The sequence below is a fragment of the Cyrtonyx montezumae genome, unplaced genomic scaffold (assembly GCF_038088225.1).
Source record: "Cyrtonyx montezumae isolate F1298 unplaced genomic scaffold, pur_monq_1.0 scaffold_23, whole genome shotgun sequence".
Classification (NCBI taxonomy): domain Eukaryota; kingdom Metazoa; phylum Chordata; class Aves; order Galliformes; family Odontophoridae; genus Cyrtonyx; species Cyrtonyx montezumae.
This window is the reverse complement of record NW_027071970.1, coordinates 11,674,828-11,694,552: the sequence shown is the minus strand read 5'-3', so window position 1 is coordinate 11,694,552 and position 19,725 is coordinate 11,674,828. Positions and strand designations below refer to the sequence as shown.

The window sequence follows — 19,725 nt, the reverse complement described above, 5'->3', positions numbered from 1 at the left end:
GTAAATACTCTGAAACCTTGTGCCCATCACTTGGCAGCTTGCAGGACAAGGCATCTCTGCTGGAAGCAGCTGTGAGATCTGCAGGAGCCTCCCTCAGTACCCAGAGATCATCTGCTTAACCCTGAAACCTCAGTGACACACCAGATAAACCTCTGGTGGGGCACTGCCTTTAGGCCACCCTGGGCTCCAATGAGGACCAGCAGCTCCACTTCCACTCCCCTCATTAAGAAGCACAGACTTGCACACAGGATGCAGGGGAGAAGGGAGAAGCAAGGCAGGCTATGTACAACAGCAGAGCAGCTTCACCTGCAAGAAGTGCCCTCCACAAGGCCCACAAAAGACATTCCCAGCATAAAAACCAAACAAATTAACACGGAACAGTTTTTCAAGCCAGGCTGAGATCCATTCAGCTCAAAAAGCAGACAAGTCATCCAATTTGCTCTGAAAAAGAAAGTAAACTCTTAGAGTTAGGCCTTTTGCTCCTTGACTGACATCTGGAGGACAATCCTCAGGGTCAGCAGGTTTCTCAGAAACCAAGCAGCCAAACAGGGGCTGTTCCCACCCCTCGGAGCCCAGAGCTGATGCTCGCAGCTCACAGTGCTCTCCAATCAATGGGTTTCTTGCCAGACTTCTTGAGCAGCTCGTTTGTCTTGGAGAAATGCCGACAGCCAAAAAACCCCCTGTTCACAGAGAGGGGGGAGGGGTGGACCGTCTGCAGGACGTGGTGGCGTTTCTGTGAAGGGTGAAGGAAACAAAACAGCTCGTTAGATCTCTGCACTGTCAGGGACAAGGCTGGCTGCTCCATGCTAATTTCCTCTCTGTGTTTCCTCGGTCATCAGACCGGGAATGGAGGGCACAAGAACTCAGCCATAAAGGCAGAGACTTTTGTCCCACTGAGGGCATGCTGCACAGACCAACGACACCCAGCCTGCTTTTCAATTGCTGTAATGCTAACAGCACTTATTCAGGAGACCTTTCCTAGAAATACCCGCTCTGCCATCAGCTGAAGGCTCTTCTGACAACCAAAGGTTACTCCTGCTCCACTTCTGTTGCTTAATTCTGGCCAAGACCAGGCTGGAACAGAAGGGCAATCAAGTTCAACAGCAGCAGAGTTCACACGGGGAGAAAAACACAACCTCATAAAGAGAGCACCCTCTAGCGTCCACCCTGTAACAAAAAGCGGCCGCACAGCCCATAATACCCTGTCAATAGAGCTGCCCTTCTTCTGTGCATAAGCTCCCCACAGCATGAAGACGACGCCGTGCAGGTTCTTGTTCAGCCAGGACACCACCACGTCTGTGAACTGCTCCCAGCCCTTCTCCTTGTGGGACGTGGCCTGGTGGGCTCGCACCGTGAGGACAGCATTGAGCAGCAGCACACCTAGCACACGAACAAAGGCACAGCTTAAAGCTTCTGCTTCCCCTCAGAAAACACAACAGGAATACTTTCACACCTGCTAGGGCACTTGGAATTGATTGCACTTTACAGATGGGCTGTGCCCAACCTCAGGTCTGTTTTCTAGGATACCTTACCCTGCTTGGCCCAGCCAGTGAGGTCACCGTGACCAGGATGGGTGAAATCTTCAATATCAGTGGACAGCTCTTTGTAAATATTTTCCAAACTGAGGTCATGGGAGAAAGAAAGACAAAAAAAAAAAAGAAGAAAACATTTTAAACTATGCTCCTGAGACAGACAAGCTGGTATTTAGGTATTTAAAAAAGCTGATGTGATCAGATATCTCAGATATTTTTAGATTAGACTTCTAGACTGGCTATCAGGAAGAAGCTGATTACCTCAAGGGCAGTGCACTGTGAGCTGTGGGTGTCCCTGGGCACTGCAGGCAGTGGGACCAGGTGGTCTTCAGGGGTGCCCTCCAACTCAAACCTTCTATGATCTTCTATAATCATTTAAAGTAACACATCTATTTGCTGCATGTTCTTCAGAATGCAGCCTACAGAGAATCATCTGTGCTTTTAAGATGTTTCTTCTAGGTAGGGCACAAGTCAAGTTTCAGCAGCTGTAACTCATCTCTCAATTATCTCACACACAGGTGTGAGTACCAGAACCAAAAATAACATGTCAGTGAAAGGAATTCTGTATGCTGGGTACTGTCATACCTGGGGGGAGGTGGAACAGGTTTCTGGACACTGAAACAGAGTCCATGAGCTTGATTAGGTCCGTGATAAGGATCTTGTCCCAGAATTACAACTTTTACCTGGAAGCAGACCTTTATTAGTACTGAATCACATAACAAGTCCCAAAGAATAGAAACAAAGCCAGCTAACAGGCTCTATCCTAGAACAAATACAGACAAAACTCTCCTAAGAGCTGACATTCAATCACTGATGTTACATATAACATAACAGCCCCTACCTAAGGCTAACAACTCCACAGCTGTGCTGCCCAGATTATGGAAGTGCTCTGAGAGTGCCAAAGTTCACACAAATCCACAATCCACTTTATGACTGTTTCCAAGGAAGCCTCCTGAGATTTGAAGTCTGTGCCACGTTTGACGTGAGACTGATGACTGCACACACAGCTTATTAGCAAGGAATCCCCTTAAACACCACCACGTTTATCTCTGTACTGCAGTTAATTAGATAGGAGAAAACCCAAAACGCACAAGACCCCAAATCAGGCCCCACCCTCCCACGAGCCCCATCCCTTCTGGTCCCTCCAAATCACCCACCCCCTACTCACATCCCTGATGTCGCACATCTGTGTCCAGGTGAAGACCTGCTCCGGGGGCGGGTACACCGTGTGCCTCTTCCTCTCCTCAGCCACGAACGCCATCAGCTGCAGGCAGAGCAGTGGGATCAGCACGGGAGGGGGGGTGGGGGGGAGGCCTGGGGCAGCAGCCTGGCTCGGGGCCACCCCAAGACACTAACCTCCACAAAGTAGGGCTTGGTGAACTCGGCCGCCAGCTGCCGCCGCCAGCTCTCCCCAAAGCCCGGAGGCGCGCTGCGCTCGTTCAGCCTCCGCATCGCCACCTCTTTGTTCCTGCGCATCCGCTCCAGCTGCTCAGGGCTCAGCGCCGAGGCCCTATCTACCTCACGCTCCGAGGTCTTCGGCCTTTTGGAGGCATCGTCCTGCAAACGGCGAGCGAGGACACTGCTACGGAGCGGCCCCGGAGCTGCGGGGCCAAACCGCCTGGCGAGGAGGAGGAGGAGCCCTGCGGCCGCCATGCCGTAACCCGCCCCTACCCACAACACACGCGGCTTTTTCGCGGCAAAACAGCGACGGGCCCATCCTGATTGGGTACAGCGCTGAGCGGGGCCCCGCCCACAAGCGCGGCTCCAACCTCACGCTCTCCTATTGGTCGGTGTAAAAAAGCCCGCTTATCCCTATTGGCTCTCCACGGGAGCGGGCCGTTAGTCTGCGTAGCAACTGTGACGTACTCCAAGTCCGCGACGCCCATTGAATGTCACTGGCTGCTCAGTCAGGCGTGCAGAACCGCGGGGTTTTTGCAAGCGGCGCCTGACGGCCGCCAGCACCGCACCCCCCCTCCCCACCGCATCCACCCCCCACCAGCACCGCGTCCCTCCCAACCACCACCGCATCCCCTCCACTGCCGCCAGCTCTCAGCAGCCCCCAGCGCCCTCGGCAGCCGCCAGCCCTCTGCGCGCCCCTTTACCCCCGTCGCCTCCTCCGCGCCGTTACCTCAGCACCCCCGCCAACATGCTCCGGGGAGCGGCTGCGTTTCCTCGGCGGCGCGGTGCTGAAGAAGCAGTGCAGCGTTTTCTGCCCGATCATAGCGGCGGCAGCGTGGGGCTGGCGCGAAGCGGGGGGCGGGGAGGCGGGGCTACGTTTTGGCGCCAAAAGCCCGCGCAGGCGCTGGGGGGCGGGGTTTAGTGGGGCGCATGCGCACTGCCTTCAGCGCGGTGGGGTTGGGTGTTTCTCCCTGAGGGAGGGTCCCTCCTCCTGGGCGCCCTCCCTCGTATTATCCCCTTTATCCCCTCCTCCCATGGACAGATTCGTGGTTAAACGCTCTGCTGAGGAGCGCGGGGCTGATGGCAAGCGGCCCCGGCTGGAGGAGGCGGCGGGCGGCCTGCCCCGTCCCCCTCAGCCCCGCCAGGAGATCCGCGCCCAGGGCCTGAGCCTCGAGTACCGCCTCCTCTTCGGCCGGGCCGAGGCTGACGCGATCTTCCAGCAGCTGGAAAACGAGGTGGAGTATTTCGAAGGTAAAAGCAGCCGAGGGGACGGGGCTGATCCTGTAGGGTCAGCCTTGCTTTGCTCCGAGTGTGTGCCACGCGGCAGCGTGGGGCGGGGAGCCGTCCCTACAGCCCCTCCAGGGAAATAGCGGAGGTGGTGTCAGGGTACGTGGGCTTGGCTGGCTGCCTTGTGCGCTGTTGTGCCCCGGAGCCCTGCTGAAGCTCCCCGTCGAGGAGGAGGTTGGAGTTGTGCAGGTGGAGTTGGCTGATGGCTGACTGCTGCTGCGTGTCACTGCTGGGAGCTGAAGATCAAACATCCCGTGCTAAGTGGAATCAGAACCACAGCACAATTGGGTTGGAAGGGACCCCAGAACCCCCCCAGCCCACCCCTGCCGTGGGCTGGCTGCCCCCAGCTCGGGCTGCCCAGGGTCCATCCATGGCAGGGATGGGGCACCCACAGCTCTGGGCAGCAGTGCTGGGGCCTCAGTGCCCTCTGAGCAAAGAATGCCAAGTTAGTTTTGATCCATCTTGTTTAAACAGGTGAACAGACGAAACTGCATGTGTTTGGCAAGTGGCACAACATCCCCAGGAAGCAGGTCACCTACGGAGACCCTGACTTAACCTACACTTACTCAGGTGTCACCTTTTCTCCTAAGCCATGGATCCCAGTTCTCATCCGCATCAGAGAACGCCTTGCTTTGGACACGGGGCACACTTTTAATTTCGTTCTTATTAACAGGTACGTCTGATTTCCAGTCACACCAAGCAGCTCATTCATATGAAAAGTTGCTTGGTGTTTTGACAGCTCACCAAGGAGTGGTTTGACATTCATTTTGCTGGGCTGACAGGTGAACTGCTTTTTCTGTTTACAGATACAAAGACGGTGAGGACCACATAGGTGAACATCGGGATGATGAGAAAGAGCTGGTTCCACGCAGCCCTATTGCATCAGTGTCCTTTGGAGCCTGCAGAGACTTTGTTTTCAGGCACTGTGATTCCAGAGGGAAGAATGCAACGCAACACATGAAGCCCATCAGACTGCAGCTAGCCCATGGCAGCCTGCTGATGATGAAATACCCCACTAATGTGTACTGGTACCACAGCCTCCCCATCCGCAGGAGAGTGCTTGCTCCAAGGATCAACCTGACATTTAGGAAAATAATGACTGTTGACAAGAAGTGAGGCAGTCAGCAGTTAAGCACCAGGTCCATAGACCTTGACTGCTGAAGTTTTTCCCCTCGATATAGCTATCAATTAATCAAGCTGTGTTTGGTGATCCAAGGCATTAAACCAGAAGATGGTGTGCTTGGTAGCTGGCTAATAGATTCTGCAGCTACTGATCTTAAGTGCCAGGAATACTTTCAGTGAACAGTTGCTGTAGTCCTGCTCAAACAGGACTACTGTTTTGGTCAGGATGAAATTTGTTCTCATCAAAACTTAGCCACTTTTTCAGTAAGTTCAAAATATTCACACGTTCTGTCAAAGAGCTGCAGTTTGCTTGGTTTTATTTAAATAAAACTCAAATGAGTCTGACACGAGAAGATGATTGCTAAGATATTAATGGAGTGAGTGCAGTGGGTTTTACAGTCACTGTGATCTGTCTGTATATATTCCTCTGCTGCTTTACCTCCTCTGCTTGTGTGGGTCACGGGGCTCTTTGGGGCAGCAGGGCTGTGGGACAGAAAAACATCTGAGGTGCTTCTTCACTCGGTCCTATGTACAGAAACCAGGGAGTGTAAGGTGATGTTGGAGGGAATATGATGTGGACAGCACAACATGAAAAGCTATCGCTTCTGAGAGTACCTGTTTTTCTAAATAATTATCCCTAGGGGATCCATCCTGACTACCTGAAAGCCATTCCCATCCGTCCTGCATCCTACTGAGGTGAGGAAAGAGTCCGAAGTCTCCACTGGGACTTGAGGAATCAAGCAATGGTAAGTGCTGAGCAAAACTGTGAACTGATCTCTGAGTAACCGTGCTTATAAAGCACGTGAGTGAGGGGTGGGCTCTAGCTTTCAGTCTCCTGGGGCTGTGGAACTAACATAAATTAGAACTGGAAATTCCCACCCTCTGTATTTACTGTGAAGAGCTCCTGCAGGAATGCATCCAGAGGAGGAGAAGAGCTGTCTCTAGCAGATATATTGTGTATGAATCTGACAGATTGGTCTTTGAGAAATCAGTGCATATGAACAATTGCTTTTTCTATTAAGTTTGTTCTTTTATTGTTACTGTACAGTTACAAAAATACCCTGCAGTGAAAAAAGCAACTTCCAAGAGCAGTGTGGTGCTGTGAGTCCATAACATCACACTTCTTTTAAAAGAATACACACAGTAAAACAAGAATAATCCGAGCACAGAGACGTCATCCTGGAGGTCTTATCTGATGTTTTGTAACCTGCATTTTATTAACGCCTTTTCCATTGTGAGTCACAAGCCCATGGATGAAGCCCAGTGACCTCAAGAGGTGAAGATGGCAAACATCTGCAAAGGCCTTTGAGCTCACAGGAGGCTGAGTATGCAGCACAGGTCTGGGCCTGAGGTTCTGTCACTTGCTTCCTTCCTCACACTGAGGCCTAAGCTGAGGCTGCCTGCTTCTTCCCAGCAGCAAAAGCTAGAACAAATGCTGACTGCAGCCCTCATCCCTCTGGCCTTTGAGGAAGGTTTCAGACTGTACCTTCAGCTGAGTGAAAACGAGCAGGTTATTGATATCACACAACAGTTATTCTTCCATTCTGATAAAACCCAGTAGAAAGCAGCACTATGCAACATACCAAACGTGCCAGTTTGCAGAGCTTTGGGGCTTTATGTCACTGCTAGAAGCTGGTGAGTTCAATAGTTAGTCTGCTGTGTGTGTATGTTCTCATTCACTACTGCTTCCTACACAGAATGATCTCTGTTCAGATGAACTTCACAAAACAGCCCCTGCTGAGAACAGGCATTGCAGAATGTACACTCTGCAGTGGACCTGTGCTGCCCAGAGTGGGGTGGGGGCAGTTCCTCTCAGCTTCTGCAGCTCTGTTAGATTTCACTTCGATGGCCAGGATGGTTTTGGCATTTTGCAACCTTCTGTTGCTGTTTTGTTCTTGTTGTTTTTCCTTAGCTTAGACTATAAAAGTTAAAACCACGCTACCAATAGCCCAGCCTAGCCAGGGAGGCTTCTCACTAACAGATTTATGGTGTTATATGTGTTGTTACTTTAGACCAACGTGAGTGTAGTGAACAGATTCTTATATACATCGTATTATTATTATTTCAGCTGATTTTGGGCCTTCCATTAAGGAACTCTGAACTCCCCTGAGCTTCAGGCAGTGATACGAATGTATGAGGTACAAAGTTGCCCTAAAAAAAACTATGAAGACAGTTATCATTTGAAAATTTAGTTGCTGTTTTACACTGAAAAATCTAGTCTGAGGAATGAGTCTTTTTCCTTCAAACTACAAGGATAGAAAAGAGCTAAAACTAGTCTACATGCTTTATTCCTGATAATTTAAAAGCAGTCAAAAGTAATTTTTCCTTCTCCACCCGTGCTTTGAGATTTTGTTTTTAAAAACACATCAAACAATCTAGAGCAGCAGAGTACAGTTACTATCTATATGGAGGTCTGCATATCTAATGCAGTGACACCAGCATTTCCAGACTGCCTTCCCAGACAAGTGCCCACCAGCCCAGATGAAGTTGTGTATGCTGTGATTTTACAGGGATGCTTGGGTTGCTGTTTATGTCAGCTCACAATCACAACCAGCATTAGCTCTAATGCTCAGCTGCAAGCCTGACAACATACATCCAAAAGGCTGATGACAAATGGCAGTTTTCAGCATTAAAACAGGAAGGGCACATCTAGGACACCAGTTACAGCAGCCTTGAAGTGAATGGTATTAAAAGTTGTAGTCCCTACTGCAAGCATTAGTATTCAAAGTTTCAGAGTATCTGAGAAATGACAATATTGACATCTAGCAAACACTCTGTCTCTTCTTTTCACCCATAGTGCAGAGATACAGAGCAACGAGTCGGGGTGTCAGCTCTTAACTGATAAAAGAATTTCATCTTTTCTCCTGGAAAAAGGAAACTGCTGTTTGAATCAGTACTTCCATGATCCATAAAGAACTGAACTATTAGGGAAACGGACGAGGGAAGGGAATTTGTTGGGATTGTGCATGTTATGTGAGGAGGGCCTTGTATTATTCACTGGCTGGGATATCAGGAGAGATCTGCTGCCATTCTCAGCTCAGCCCATCATCTTGAGATGCCTGTCAGAACACGGCTGGCATGCAGTGGGCTCAGATAATGGTAATCTATTCAAATAAACTCAAGGCACTTTGTTTCTTAAATCATTGCCTTTGATAACAGTAGCTTCCCAACAATTGCTTCTGGGGCTCCCTTGCTCAGAAATGTCTGCAGTAAAGCGTATAGGATTCAGCATCTCCCCTTGAAAATGTTCATGGCAGAATAGGGAATACAGCCTTGGAAAGTCTGTTTGAGGTGTCTGTCTCAGAGCCATGGTATTAACAGTTACTACCGAACAGAATAAATGCTTATCTAATACAAATACACTTTGGACTGCACAACATTAGCAGACCAACTTTGGGTAGCATAATTTTGGTACAAAACTACTCCCAGCAAGAGCCAGCTGTTGCCACAGAGGGAGGGGAAAGTTAAAGGGCCCGTGGTGGATTATCTGCATAACAGACAGGAGGCGCAAGGTGGATCTGAGCAGAGGAACTTGGTCAGTTTCTGTCCTCCTCCAGCTCTCTTCATCATTCTTCAGGCCTCAACTCCAAACTCTGGTGCTGTACCCTCGGGTGAACGCGCTCATAGAACAGCAGGTAGGCGCTGGAGGAGAGGACTTCCTGCAAGCTCGCCTTGCGAACCGCGTCGTCCGAAACCCACAGCCACTGACTGCTGACGGACAGCGGGCTCCTCGAGGACGGCGGAGAGCGGCGGTAAGTCACAAAGTGCCCGGAGTGCATGTCTCCGTGGTGAACAACGACCGCCATCAGCCGGTACAGGTACACGGGGGAACTGAGGGACAAAGGGAAAGGGTCAGCAGTCAGTGCCACACGCTGCAGGAGCTCCAGCTGCTCTCTTTGCTCGCAGTTTCTTTCCAGAGTGAGTTGAGAGTGCTGCTCTGCAGGTACTTTCTACGTGCCCTGCAGTGCTGCCCCATTCTGTTGAGGACAGACACTGGGATTTTTAAACAGAACTCTTACAGAGGTTTTTTTTTTTCCTCCAACATTGTAAGAATTTCTTGCAGTAGTTTAAAGAAGCCCAACAACCCTCACAGTAACAGTTAAAGTAAGGGGTAGGAGAAAAACAGCATGAATGAGAATGTGGCAGCCCAGAAGGGCGACTGCTGCATGCTGAACCAAAGAAAGGAGATTCTGAGTCGATTCTGAGTCTTGCCTGTAAGATGCTATACTCCCATAGTAGGAGAGAAATGGAGCCAAAGACAATCAGCCAAGAGAAGAATATTTTCTGCACAGGTACTTGGATGGATGTGAAGTTCTGTGACTACACAGCCTTCTGATAAGGACAATAAAGGAGAACATAATTCAAATGGACAGATACAAATAGGGTACACATCTCTCACTTACCTGCATTCAGGGAATGCAGTGAGTGGAAAAGTTCCCGAGGACATTAAAAATGAAGAGGAGCAGGCCCCATTCATAAGGAGGGATTTGGTACCACATGTCTGTTCTGCATCTGCCAAACAAAACAGGCATTAGTAATTCACCTTAATGCTACTACTGGTATTGCTGATAACATCACCACAGAACGTGAAGGCAGTTTGCTTATTTTACTGCATTACATATCACAGCCCCTTACAGATCAGAGATGTAAGATAGCTGAAGATAGAGGTAATTGCTTTTATGTGATAAGTGAAAATGGCCACAGAAACAAAATCCCACGTAAGTAAACCACTGAGCTGTATAAACCATAGATCTGCTGCAGCCACATTTCTTAGCTGCTCTGTAAGACACCATTCCCAGCGTTCTTTCTCTGCTTGTTCTGAAGCCTTAGAAGAGATCATAACAAGCTTATTGATCACTAGGACTTGTGAGTTCAACATTTATCAGTCCTTTGGATCTTGTAAGCTCTTCACTCTACATGTTTTGTTGGTTTGCACAGTTCTTAAGAGTTAAATAATCAACACTAAGGCTGGAACAGAGAATTTCATTTCTTGCTAGAAAAGGGATTTTTTCCTGTCCTTTCTGCACAGCCTAGGTAAAGATACTGCACTCGGGTTCATTCTGCAGATTATAAAGTGTTTATCACTGAAACGCAGAAATACCAGTATGTTTTATTTTCAGAATAAATACCTGAAGGTTTTACTGCTATCCCATCCTTTGTTCCAGGCTTTGTCTCTTCAGAGCTTTTCTGGTTCAGATCATTCTGACTTGATTTATGAACAGGAATGTGGTATTTGTAGATGTCCATGATTAGGAACTCATTGAACTGTACATGTTCATGACGTTTCAGAGGAGTCCCTTGGTTTGACCAGCTCAGTCTTTGCAGATGGATACACAAACACTGAGGGAGCTTCAGCAAAGTTCCATACAAAAGGGAAGTCAAAATATGTTTTAAGTGAAGAGAAACAGCTGTTAAAAGCATTCTAATGGAACTAATGCTAAGTCCAGTAGATAAGGAATTAAGTCACTGAACTGTTGCTCCTTTATGTGCTATTCTGTATCTAAGCTTACTGCAATACTGAGTCATAAAAATCTCACACTTCGGAGATTTCTAATAGTGCCCATAGTGCTCACTAGGCAGTAGGCATAAAGCATGTGAATCATTTCCTCCCAATGGAGGAAGGAAAAGAAGAAATGACACCCATTCCTAAAAAGCCCACCTCATTGAGCTTGATGATCTGAGAGGTAGAAATGAGCACTGAATTTGTGTCAGTAAGTTGCTGCTGGGCATTTGCTAATATTTCATAAGTAATGGCTTCATGCAGTAAGAGTACCAAGGGAAAAAAGGTCAAGTAGTTACAAATATCTGACAGACAAAGTCATGCCAAGGCTAGCCTTTGTCAGTAAGTACACTTTATTGTGGATGGCCCTGCTGTCCTCTGCATTATGTGATCACAGAACAAGAAACTTGGAAGGACCTCTAATATAAATCTCTCCTGTTCTTTAGCACTATGTTCTTGTTTAAACCTTCTGTATTTATAATACTTTAACTCCTTCAAAATGCACAAATTATCCTACAAACAGATCCTATACATGAGTTGCTTTACTTACCAAGGGAATAAATAACTAATAAAAGAGAAACAAACTGCACCTGAGCCCAACTCAAGTGTTTTGCTGAATAGCAGGAGAGTCCTCACATTCTTTAAGCTAGAATTCAAAGCTTTGTTGAATTAAGGCCTCTATGCCTACAAATATTTGACAAAAAACTTCTAAAGAAAAAGATTAGAGAATTGTAATAAGTAGTAGAAGTAGACATTAAGCAAACAAATCAAAGAAAGAACTTATTATTTAATAGGATTTTAAAACAGATTTGAAGGATTAGCTTTGCCTCACCTTCCCCAGCTTTAACTGTTTAACAAATGTTGTTTTCTGGTTTTCTATGCTCTGTCCATTCAGAGCCCCTTCTGCCTGAATCTGAAATCAAAGGGAAAATAAGAGATATCTGATTACTTGCTGTATCAAATTACAATAATCCTGCTGCAGGTTTGCATACTGCATACCAAGCTATCCTCGGTTCACAAATTTCATCTACAATTGCCCTCTGTCAGGAGCTGTTGGCCTATTCTAGCACATCCATGCTTTAACACAAAATTGAGCAGAAAATTGCTCAGAAAACAAATGTAGTCTCCAGGTTTACATGTAGCCATTTCTGTTAGGTTTCAAACAACTATCATCAAAGTACAGGCAAATAAAATGTTTTAAAATGGGACTTTTTTTTCTTCTAAATATTATCTAAATACAGCATTTGTAAATGTTACTATGTTAGCAATAAATAAAGCTTCAAAATACTATGGGGGTAATAACTCTATTTTAAGAATAATAAATCCCAGGGAAGCTAGAGGCTTTCCTGAAGTCACAAAGAAAGGAGTAGAAAACCGAAGCCGTAATTCTGTCAGCAGACTTGAAACTGAGCTCAAAGGTTACATAAATTAAAAGGACATACTTTAGTGCAGTTGTCACACACCACATCCTTTACAGATTCGGAGGAGATGAAGTGATGGAGGCAGTGATCCAGTGTCATAGGATGACCCTTAGAACAACAGGGAAAAAAATTAATTACAGACATAAGGTAACTAACTGTTACAGTGCAAAGGTCCTGCACATTTTGCCCCCAAATCTACAACGTTTTATCATTTGAAGATTCTCACAAAGCCAGTGAGAAACAGAAACTATTTCCAGTTGAATTCACTTGGTCCAAAAGCCTGTGTTGGTAACTAGTGTGCTGTGACCTCAGAGAGAGAACACTTGAAGGTCATCTTCTGAGTGCCAGAAATGCAAAGCCCTCAGGAGACAATCTGATCCATTCAAATTAACCAAAAAGACCAAATTCTTTACCAGGAGAAAAAGAAAACTCGGTGCCAACAGTCACACCCATCACACAGATTGCTCATTTGCCCCAGTGCCATGGTGGTAAGGTTCTGTGCTAACACAACAGGATTGTTTATAAAGGCAACTCTGGTTCCTCGTGTAGGTGTTACTGAGGCTGTAGCACTGTAGAAGGATAATAGTGAAGATAAGCCCTGATGGCAAGGCAGTATACAGGCTGGCTGGGTTATCCATCAGTTGGTGATACATACCCACATAGCTGCTGGAATACTCAGTGAGAGACTGTCAAACGTATCATACCTCACAGGACTCTGCAAGAAAATATTTCAAATGCACTGAGTAAAAACATCTGCCATGGTCTGAAAAACAAAACAGATCAGCCAACACCACCTCCCAGTAATGTCATGCAAAACAAACACATCCATGTGTACCTAGCAGAAGAAAACTCTTGTTTTCCTCACCAGTTGTGCTAGGAAGCACCTGATGCAGTGCACACTGTACCACTCTGTTTCTACTGAAGCTGTCCCTGCTCACTTCTACATTTGTTTGCAAGTTTTTGAAAAGTGCTCTTACAGTTTGGTGTATGGATGAAATCTGTTTTCTGTATTTTTGCTTTTTCCAGGTTATCTTCATTTCCTTGCTCTGGATAACCAGGACTGCAACTTAATTTGCCTTTGCATGTGCAGTCACAGTGCTGCACACTGAATAAATAGTTAGTCAGAAAATGCTACCCATGTGAGTATGTGGTATCTGTGAAATTGGATACTGAATGTAATAAAACAGTTTTCTGTCTGATAAGACAGCTGTCATCTCCAGGAAGTGAATCACACTTCATTTTCTTCAGTGTGCTCAGCAATATTATCTTGTTCAACACAAATGCCATAATAAGTACCTGAAAAAACAATGGCTGAAGCTGTTAGTCCTGCAAACTGCTGAGCTTAAACCAATTACGTTGGAAACATGGGATGATGGTTTCACCTCAGAATGCATTCTGAGTCTCAGGCATCGTTTTTCATGTATACCTACACATGACATACTTTCTTATACCTGGTGTTCACAGTGTTTGCAAACCATATTGCTAGTCAGCCTTCCATGAAAAGGATGCTGAGACTTCCAGTGATTTGACATAGGAGGAAGAGACCCTGAAACACAAAGATGAAATTCTCCTTTTGTTTTCAAGATATCCACATTCATCTCCGTAATTCCAAATGGTTGGACTATTGTAACAGAAGCTGTAAAACGTGGTCTGCCCCACAAACAAATAATGAATGGCATTTTACAGATGAAGAGATGCACCTGAGTCCAATAAAGACAAAGATCAATTGGTCTTATCCCCTTAATAACAGAATGACTACACTCTAACATCATATTTGTATTTCGGGGTGGAAGAACAACATACCTCTTGTTCGGCAGCTTATGTGCTTTTGGGCTACTTCTGGCTGCTGCAGAGGAAGATAAAAGATGTTATTAACCCCACCTTAGAAAAGCTTAAGTACATTCTTATTTCATCCCTGATGTCAGAACAATGGTATGAGTTTTCGTATCTTTGTATTTGAAGAAGGCAAAAAACCTGATGCACAACAATTTCCTAAGTGACAAAAAGAACAGTTCTAATAAAATGAACAGTTAACCTGCAGAATTCTTTGCCTGAGAGCACTGAAATACAAGCTCAACAAGCTTTTCAGACCTTCTGTATGTATTTTAGACAAAAAGATACAAATCCTCCGTCAGCATTTAGCTGACCATTAATGCTGGAGGATGAGCTACAGCTTCACTCCCAAATGCATTACTCCATAAACATCCATTCTGCAGTTTTCAGAGCCCTTTCTTGTGTCAGGCCCAACAGATGAGAGTAAGTGATTACACAGAGTGCTGTTTTGTGCTATGTTCAGTCCCGTGTTCAACAGGTTTAGAATGCAAAAGCCCTCACACAAGTGGGATCACAACAGACTCAGATACATTTGACTTCAGACATTTTTTTCTCCTTTAGAATACCTTGATTCATTTCTATCAGAGCAGTAAAGAACAGCGTTGTAAACACTGTGATATCTTCAGTTTCTTAACAGGCCCTTTATACCTGACAGAATCAGGAATCTAGGCAGACTACCAAGTACAAATGGAAACTTCTGATAACAAAATCACATTGGTAAAGAAGTCACCTCCAGTGAATGCACGTCAAACAGATGTGTGACACGTGGCTGACGATCCCGCTCATCCTCCAACGAAGAGGTGAGGACATGAAATAGTTCATGAGCATCCTATGAAATGGAGGCAAAGGAGTTAGAGGAAGCAAAACAAAAAGAAACCCAACCACACATACACCAGGAGTACTGACACTCGTAAGGCTACAACAACACACTAGGAAACTGAAGGGAAATCACTGCTTAGAGCTTATCTTACATATTAATAGTAACCAATTGTGCATTCAGTTCAGTTTTAGTAAGAAGTGTTCTCCATAAAGCTGAATTTCCTAACAGCACACGTTATTAAAAATACTCTGGGCTGAGTAAATGCAAAAGGCATTAAAATCATTGAAGAAAAAAAGAAATGAATGCACAAATGCCTGCTTTCCTGGCCTTCAATAAAACGACTGAAGTCTGTGCTCTGTGTTCTGGCTCTGAAGCATAAAACAAGAATGCAACCATATTTTATGAATGAGAAAGCTGACTGAGTTTATCGACCAGCTCCACTTACTTAGAGGCTAAAAACACTGAAGACAAGTCTTATCTCCTAAGTGACTGAGCTTGGAAGTAATGAAGTTGAGTCCATCCCTGCAAGCAGAATGGTACTTTACCATAAACCCTTAAGACGTAGGGAAGGTATGGCTGTATCCCTTCTGTTTTAATATCATTGGCTCCATCATACCAAATCTGAATGTACCAAGTATGAGGTTTTAAAGCAGCCAAGCTTTCCATGACAAATAGCTAAGCAAACTCAAAACACCATTCATTAATCACACAGTTGATTTCCTTCGCTTTTTAAAGCAAACCTTTTTCTATAGCAAAGATTCAGATTTGACACCCAGAGCTATTAGTGCTAGTGTTCAGTTGTCCATTATTCCATATCTAAGCACTGAACTGTGTATCAGGCAGAGTAATGTGAATTTTATAATCACCTGCTCCTCAAATGTTGAGATCTGCCACCTGTAAATTCTTAGCACTTCTAATAAGCAGCTTGCATCCAGGACATCATCTTCCATTGCCTCTTGACAGGATAAAGCTTAAAGACATTGCAATTTGAAATGTTAGGAGCCACAAAACATGGTTAGAACTCAGGTCTGTTTATTTTAGGCTTCATGGTACTTAGGCACAATATAATTGATTACCATTAAGTTATTCTTGATTAAGAGTGGTAGGCAATGACAATCAAACCAGCACATGTTTATTGCCATTCTCATCTGACACTGTCACAGACTGCATACATGTAAAGTGAAAACTTTCCCAACTAACTGACACAGAGAGAAGAAATAATAACATAAACAGTGTCTGAGATCATTTTACTAGTGAATTAGGTAAAAAGTGGAACTCCAGATATCACCTAAATGCCAGTGTTAGTGTCTCATCGTCCTTTTATGACCTACACTGACATGCTTAAGTAGCACAGTTTTAGTGTGAACATCCTGAGACACTAAATGAAAAAAAAAAAGAGGAACTCAGGGCCACCTGCTCTTCCTTTCTTTAGGAAAGAGTAACGTTGATGCCAAGTGTTCTCTTCATAGCTTACCACAACGTGAATAAGTTTAGGTACCTCTCAGGAGACGCAGCAGAGTGAGTGACAAGTACTGCTGCTCGCTGGGCTGGTTCTGCTCTGCCTTGTACTGCACTGTGAACTCCTCCAGCCACCTGATGAACGAGGGGCACGAAGACAGGCCTTGCAGCAGGGAGTTCATGAAGCAGGTGTTCCCGAGGTTCAGCAGCCCAGGCACGAGGCCTGCAAACAGAGATGGGAAAAGCTTAACTGTTTTCACTGGCAAGTGTCCCAATCGAAACAGAAGTTACATTAGCTCTGTTTATTTGGTGCTGAAGACTAGGGAGACTCTTACGGGTATTCTGCGTTCCTAAATGCAAACTCAAATAAAATCCTTTACCTGCAGCAGTTCAGTAATGAAATTACCATGACACAGACACGCACATACATCTGATGGGCCGTAATTATCGACAGCAGACACGATTAATACCTTACATAAGGTACAAAAGTCCTTTGTTCAACACAGACTGTAAGGTGTGACGTTTATAAACACGAAGACAACGGCACAAGCGTTAACCTCAGTTTCAGAAGCTCCTAATGATGGAGAGAGATGAAGGGGTGCCCGGGGAACCCCCCAGCCCTCAGGAACGGCCTCAGGACCCCCACCCCGCCGCTCCCTACCTCTCCTCCGCTTCTTCCTCTCGGCGATGGGCCCCCACAGCACGTAGATCCCCGCCGCCAGGGCGGCCGCCAGCCCCCCGATCACCCCCCAGCTCCGCATCGTCCTGTACCTGCACGGGGAGACACGGGAACGGTCACGGGGGCGGCCCCACAACCGAGGCCGGGGCAAGGGTCGGGCCCCGCCGCTCACCTGCCGCCCGCCCCGGCCCTCAGCGCCCGCCGCACGGCGCCGCCGGGCAGCATCGCTCCCCGGAACCCGAGCCCAGGGGAGAGCGGCGCGGCGGACGGGCAGGGAGCGGTGCCGGAAGTGGCGCGGAGAACCGGAAGTGACTCCGTAGGCGCGCTACGCGCCTGGCCGCCCCTAGCGACGGTTGCTGCGGCCGCGCTTTGGGCGGGGATGGCGGAGCCTCGGTGCCGGGTGCTGCGCCTGACCCGAGGGGCTAAGCCGCGCGCGTCGCTGTCGTTTTTGTAACTGAGGCGCTTTGGGGCGTGTGTAGCGAAAGCAGCGTTTCCCATCAGTGCAGCGTGAGCGACGCGTGCAGCTTCTGGGAGCGCCTCGAGGTGGCGGCTGGTGACGGCTGTGGGCCTGGCCGGGGAGCACCGTCCAACCCTACACATGCCCGAATTGACTGCCGAGCTGTGTTACGAAGCGCCTGGTGCACCTTTCAGCCCGGTCCTGGTTTGCCTGGCCTTGTTCCATATGTGCAGAGGGAGAAAGGAGCCCAGAGAGCACTGGAACGGACAGCGAGAGGCTGAGAGGGGCAGGGAAGTGGCGGAAGAGAAGGACAAATGAAGCTCTCCTGGCTGCTGCTGCACTCCCATGGGATGTACCACTCTGACATAACACATTGAACACATGGACAAAAGCACCAGCGTGCGGAGAGGACCAAACTTCCCACCCCTAACTTACTGGAAAAGTTGACCTTCTTTAGTTAAAAAACAAGAGTAGTATAGCAGCTCTATTCTAAAAAGAAAGTTACTGTTTGTGTGCAGTGAAACCATAAGCTAAGTGACCGCTCCAAAAATACCATTTTCTCCCAAGCTTGTGGGAGAAGCAGTGCAGAGGTTCTGCGAACAGATGTTGACAGTTTTGTAGATGAGACTCAGCCTGGAACACAGCGAGGCAGCTCTGCTGAGACAAGACTCACAGTCTCTGTTTCCCACTAGAAGATTCAGCCCAACAACAACTCCCACTGTGGGCTTCACAGTGTTACACCCAGTGAGACAGATCAGTCTCCTCAGATCATGTGAAACATCCAACTATGGTTTCTTTAACACATTTTGTGAAGAGGAACATGTGGCTAAACAAGATACAGCTGCTAGAGCCTTTCATTTCTTTATGTTATGAACCAGGCTGCCTTTCATTTCAAATAAACTGCTGAGCTTCTCTGTGGGAACAACTGTCTGAAACAGCCATTCTTCACCCAAATTGCACCACCACCCAAATCAAAGACAAGTGCAAGGATGCATGATGAAAGACGTTGTTTGTGCAAAGTTGTGTGTCTGGGAAGGATAAGCAGAAAATAATCAGGTGAGGTAGCTATTGCCTGGATACATGCCTCTTGATTCACATGAAATGCCACTAAGACATCCATGAGGTCCTGTGTGATCAGCTGTACAGCCTGATGGTACACAGAATGCATGGCTGGCGACCACAGCACATGCCCAGTTATCTGAAATGGAGCTTTGTGTGGGCATCAGGATACCACTCCCAGGCACAAATCAAAGAATTATTCTCATTACTTTTAAGGAAGCTGAAACTCTAGCTACACCACTCATGAGTCCTTTCCTATAAATACTAAAAACTGTTAATATTTTCAGTATTCAACATCATAAACTGAATCTGAATGATAGCTGAACAAGTCCCAGTCACATACTGTGCTTGGTTTGTCACAGTCAGGCCAACTCTCTTGCATCATCTGTTTTCCCTGGTCTGAATTTGTGCACCTTCTCTCTTATTCCTCACTATAGCACTTTTCACTTCCTTCATTTGAATTGACCTTGTTGATTTCAGGCCATTTCTTTAATAAGTCAAATGTATTTTGCGTTTTCATCATGTAAAAAAGTCTCTCAGTGTAGAGTAAATAACTCCTAATGACGATACTCCACCAGGGAATAGTATAGAAGATGGTATATTTCAAGTAGTTCTATACAAACAGTTATACAGGTAATACAAAAGAGAAGATGGCTCACCTTTAAGATGACAAGGCTCGCAGAGGACTCCACATGGGAGGGATCTCCAAGAAGAGATCCTTCCCTGGTGGTGGTCAGCCCTTAAATGGGGTTTGAGAGAGGAGGAACTAGGCTCCACCCCTTCCACCCACACAGGTATATCACCTTCACCTGTGCCCCCATGGCTGACTTGGTGCTCACCTCAGGTGACCAATCAGTGGTTCAGGCCGTGATTCAGCAGTTCCCATACACTCAGTCATCTTCCTAGCACATTTCTTTTAATTTTCTCCTGCAGGCCTTTCTCTGGAAAGGATTCTTCTGTAAATGCACAAGTAAATTCTCTCTTTGAATTGCAGGGGTGAATGCACCTGGTTGACAGCATATTTTGAGGCTGAGAGACTGAAGTTCTTTTACAAAGTGATTAATTCTGAGTTTGTGGAGTGCTTGCTCAGAAGCCCTGTCAGGTCACTAGAAGAGATGATATATGGGAACTTTCCTTGGGTATCTGAAACGGGTGCTGA

At 46.6% G+C, this 19,725-nt stretch overlaps 3 protein-coding genes across 5 annotated transcripts; 1 reads left to right on the top strand and 2 right to left on the bottom strand.

Moving 5' to 3' along the window:
• Positions 1 to 143: 143 nt before the first annotated feature.
• UNG (uracil DNA glycosylase) lies at positions 144 to 3,753 on the bottom strand. The gene is made up of 7 exons (XM_065738687.1): positions 3,655 to 3,753; positions 2,889 to 3,089; positions 2,701 to 2,796; positions 2,118 to 2,215; positions 1,533 to 1,621; positions 1,202 to 1,380; positions 144 to 733 (listed from the first exon to the last, which is right to left on the bottom strand). Exons 1-7 carry the CDS (start codon positions 3,751 to 3,753, stop codon positions 593 to 595), a joined length of 903 nt encoding a protein of 300 aa, XP_065594759.1. The 3' UTR covers positions 144 to 592.
• Positions 3,754 to 3,964: 211 nt separating this feature from the next.
• On the top strand, positions 3,965 to 8,285 carry ALKBH2 (alkB homolog 2, alpha-ketoglutarate dependent dioxygenase). 2 transcript variants are annotated; one of them, XM_065739325.1, is made up of 5 exons: positions 3,965 to 4,181; positions 4,692 to 4,890; positions 5,024 to 5,329; positions 5,981 to 6,085; positions 8,214 to 8,285. In XM_065739325.1, the coding sequence occupies exons 1-4, from the start codon at positions 3,965 to 3,967 to the stop codon at positions 6,000 to 6,002; spliced, it is 744 nt and encodes a 247-aa protein (XP_065595397.1). In that variant the 3' UTR covers positions 6,003 to 6,085; positions 8,214 to 8,285. The 2 variants fall into 2 exon arrangements, with proteins under 2 accessions (XP_065595397.1, XP_065595396.1); XM_065739324.1 differs by having other exon boundaries at positions 8,137 to 8,285.
• A 19-nt stretch (positions 8,286 to 8,304) lies between these two features.
• On the bottom strand, positions 8,305 to 17,135 carry USP30 (ubiquitin specific peptidase 30). 2 transcript variants are annotated; one of them, XM_065739314.1, is made up of 12 exons: positions 17,033 to 17,135; positions 16,412 to 16,594; positions 15,780 to 15,883; positions 14,824 to 14,922; positions 14,064 to 14,106; positions 13,712 to 13,806; positions 12,916 to 12,975; positions 12,282 to 12,368; positions 11,672 to 11,752; positions 10,469 to 10,688; positions 9,743 to 9,851; positions 8,305 to 9,170 (listed from the first exon to the last, which is right to left on the bottom strand). In XM_065739314.1, exons 1-12 carry the CDS (start codon positions 17,130 to 17,132, stop codon positions 8,906 to 8,908), a joined length of 1,446 nt encoding a protein of 481 aa, XP_065595386.1. In that variant the 5' UTR covers positions 17,133 to 17,135; the 3' UTR covers positions 8,305 to 8,905. The 2 variants fall into 2 exon arrangements, with proteins under 2 accessions (XP_065595386.1, XP_065595385.1); XM_065739313.1 differs by having other exon boundaries at positions 14,064 to 14,103; positions 17,033 to 17,132.
• Between the last annotated feature and the right edge of the window lie 2,590 nt (positions 17,136 to 19,725).

What these genes read in the sequence shown, in the direction of transcription:
- UNG (XM_065738687.1), bottom strand. Translation starts at nt 3,753, where the DNA reads ATGATCGGGCAGAAAACGCTGCACTGCTTCTTCAGCACCGCGCCGCCG. An exon ending in GCGGGGGTGCTGAGGTAACG is followed by an intron (nt 3,090 to 3,654) that starts GCGCGGAGGAGG and finishes CGCCGTTTGCAG; the next exon opens with GACGATGCCTCCAAAAGGCC. An exon ending in AGATGTGCGACATCAGGGAT is followed by an intron (nt 2,216 to 2,700) that starts GTGAGTAGGGGG and finishes GTCTGCTTCCAG; the next exon opens with GTAAAAGTTGTAATTCTGGG.
- ALKBH2 (XM_065739325.1), top strand. Translation starts at nt 3,965, where the DNA reads ATGGACAGATTCGTGGTTAAACGCTCTGCTGAGGAGCGCGGGGCTGAT. An exon ending in CGAGGTGGAGTATTTCGAAG is followed by an intron (nt 4,182 to 4,691) that starts GTAAAAGCAGCC and finishes TTGTTTAAACAG; the next exon opens with GTGAACAGACGAAACTGCAT. An exon ending in ATAATGACTGTTGACAAGAA is followed by an intron (nt 5,330 to 5,980) that starts GTGAGGCAGTCA and finishes AATTATCCCTAG; the next exon opens with GGGATCCATCCTGACTACCT.
- USP30 (XM_065739314.1), bottom strand. Translation starts at nt 17,132, where the DNA reads ATGCGGAGCTGGGGGGTGATCGGGGGGCTGGCGGCCGCCCTGGCGGCG. An exon ending in GAGGAAGAAGCGGAGGAGAG is followed by an intron (nt 16,595 to 17,032) that starts GTAGGGAGCGGC and finishes CTCTGTTTGCAG; the next exon opens with GCCTCGTGCCTGGGCTGCTG. An exon ending in TTGACGTGCATTCACTGGAG is followed by an intron (nt 14,107 to 14,823) that starts GTGACTTCTTTA and finishes CTTCCTCTGCAG; the next exon opens with CAGCCAGAAGTAGCCCAAAA.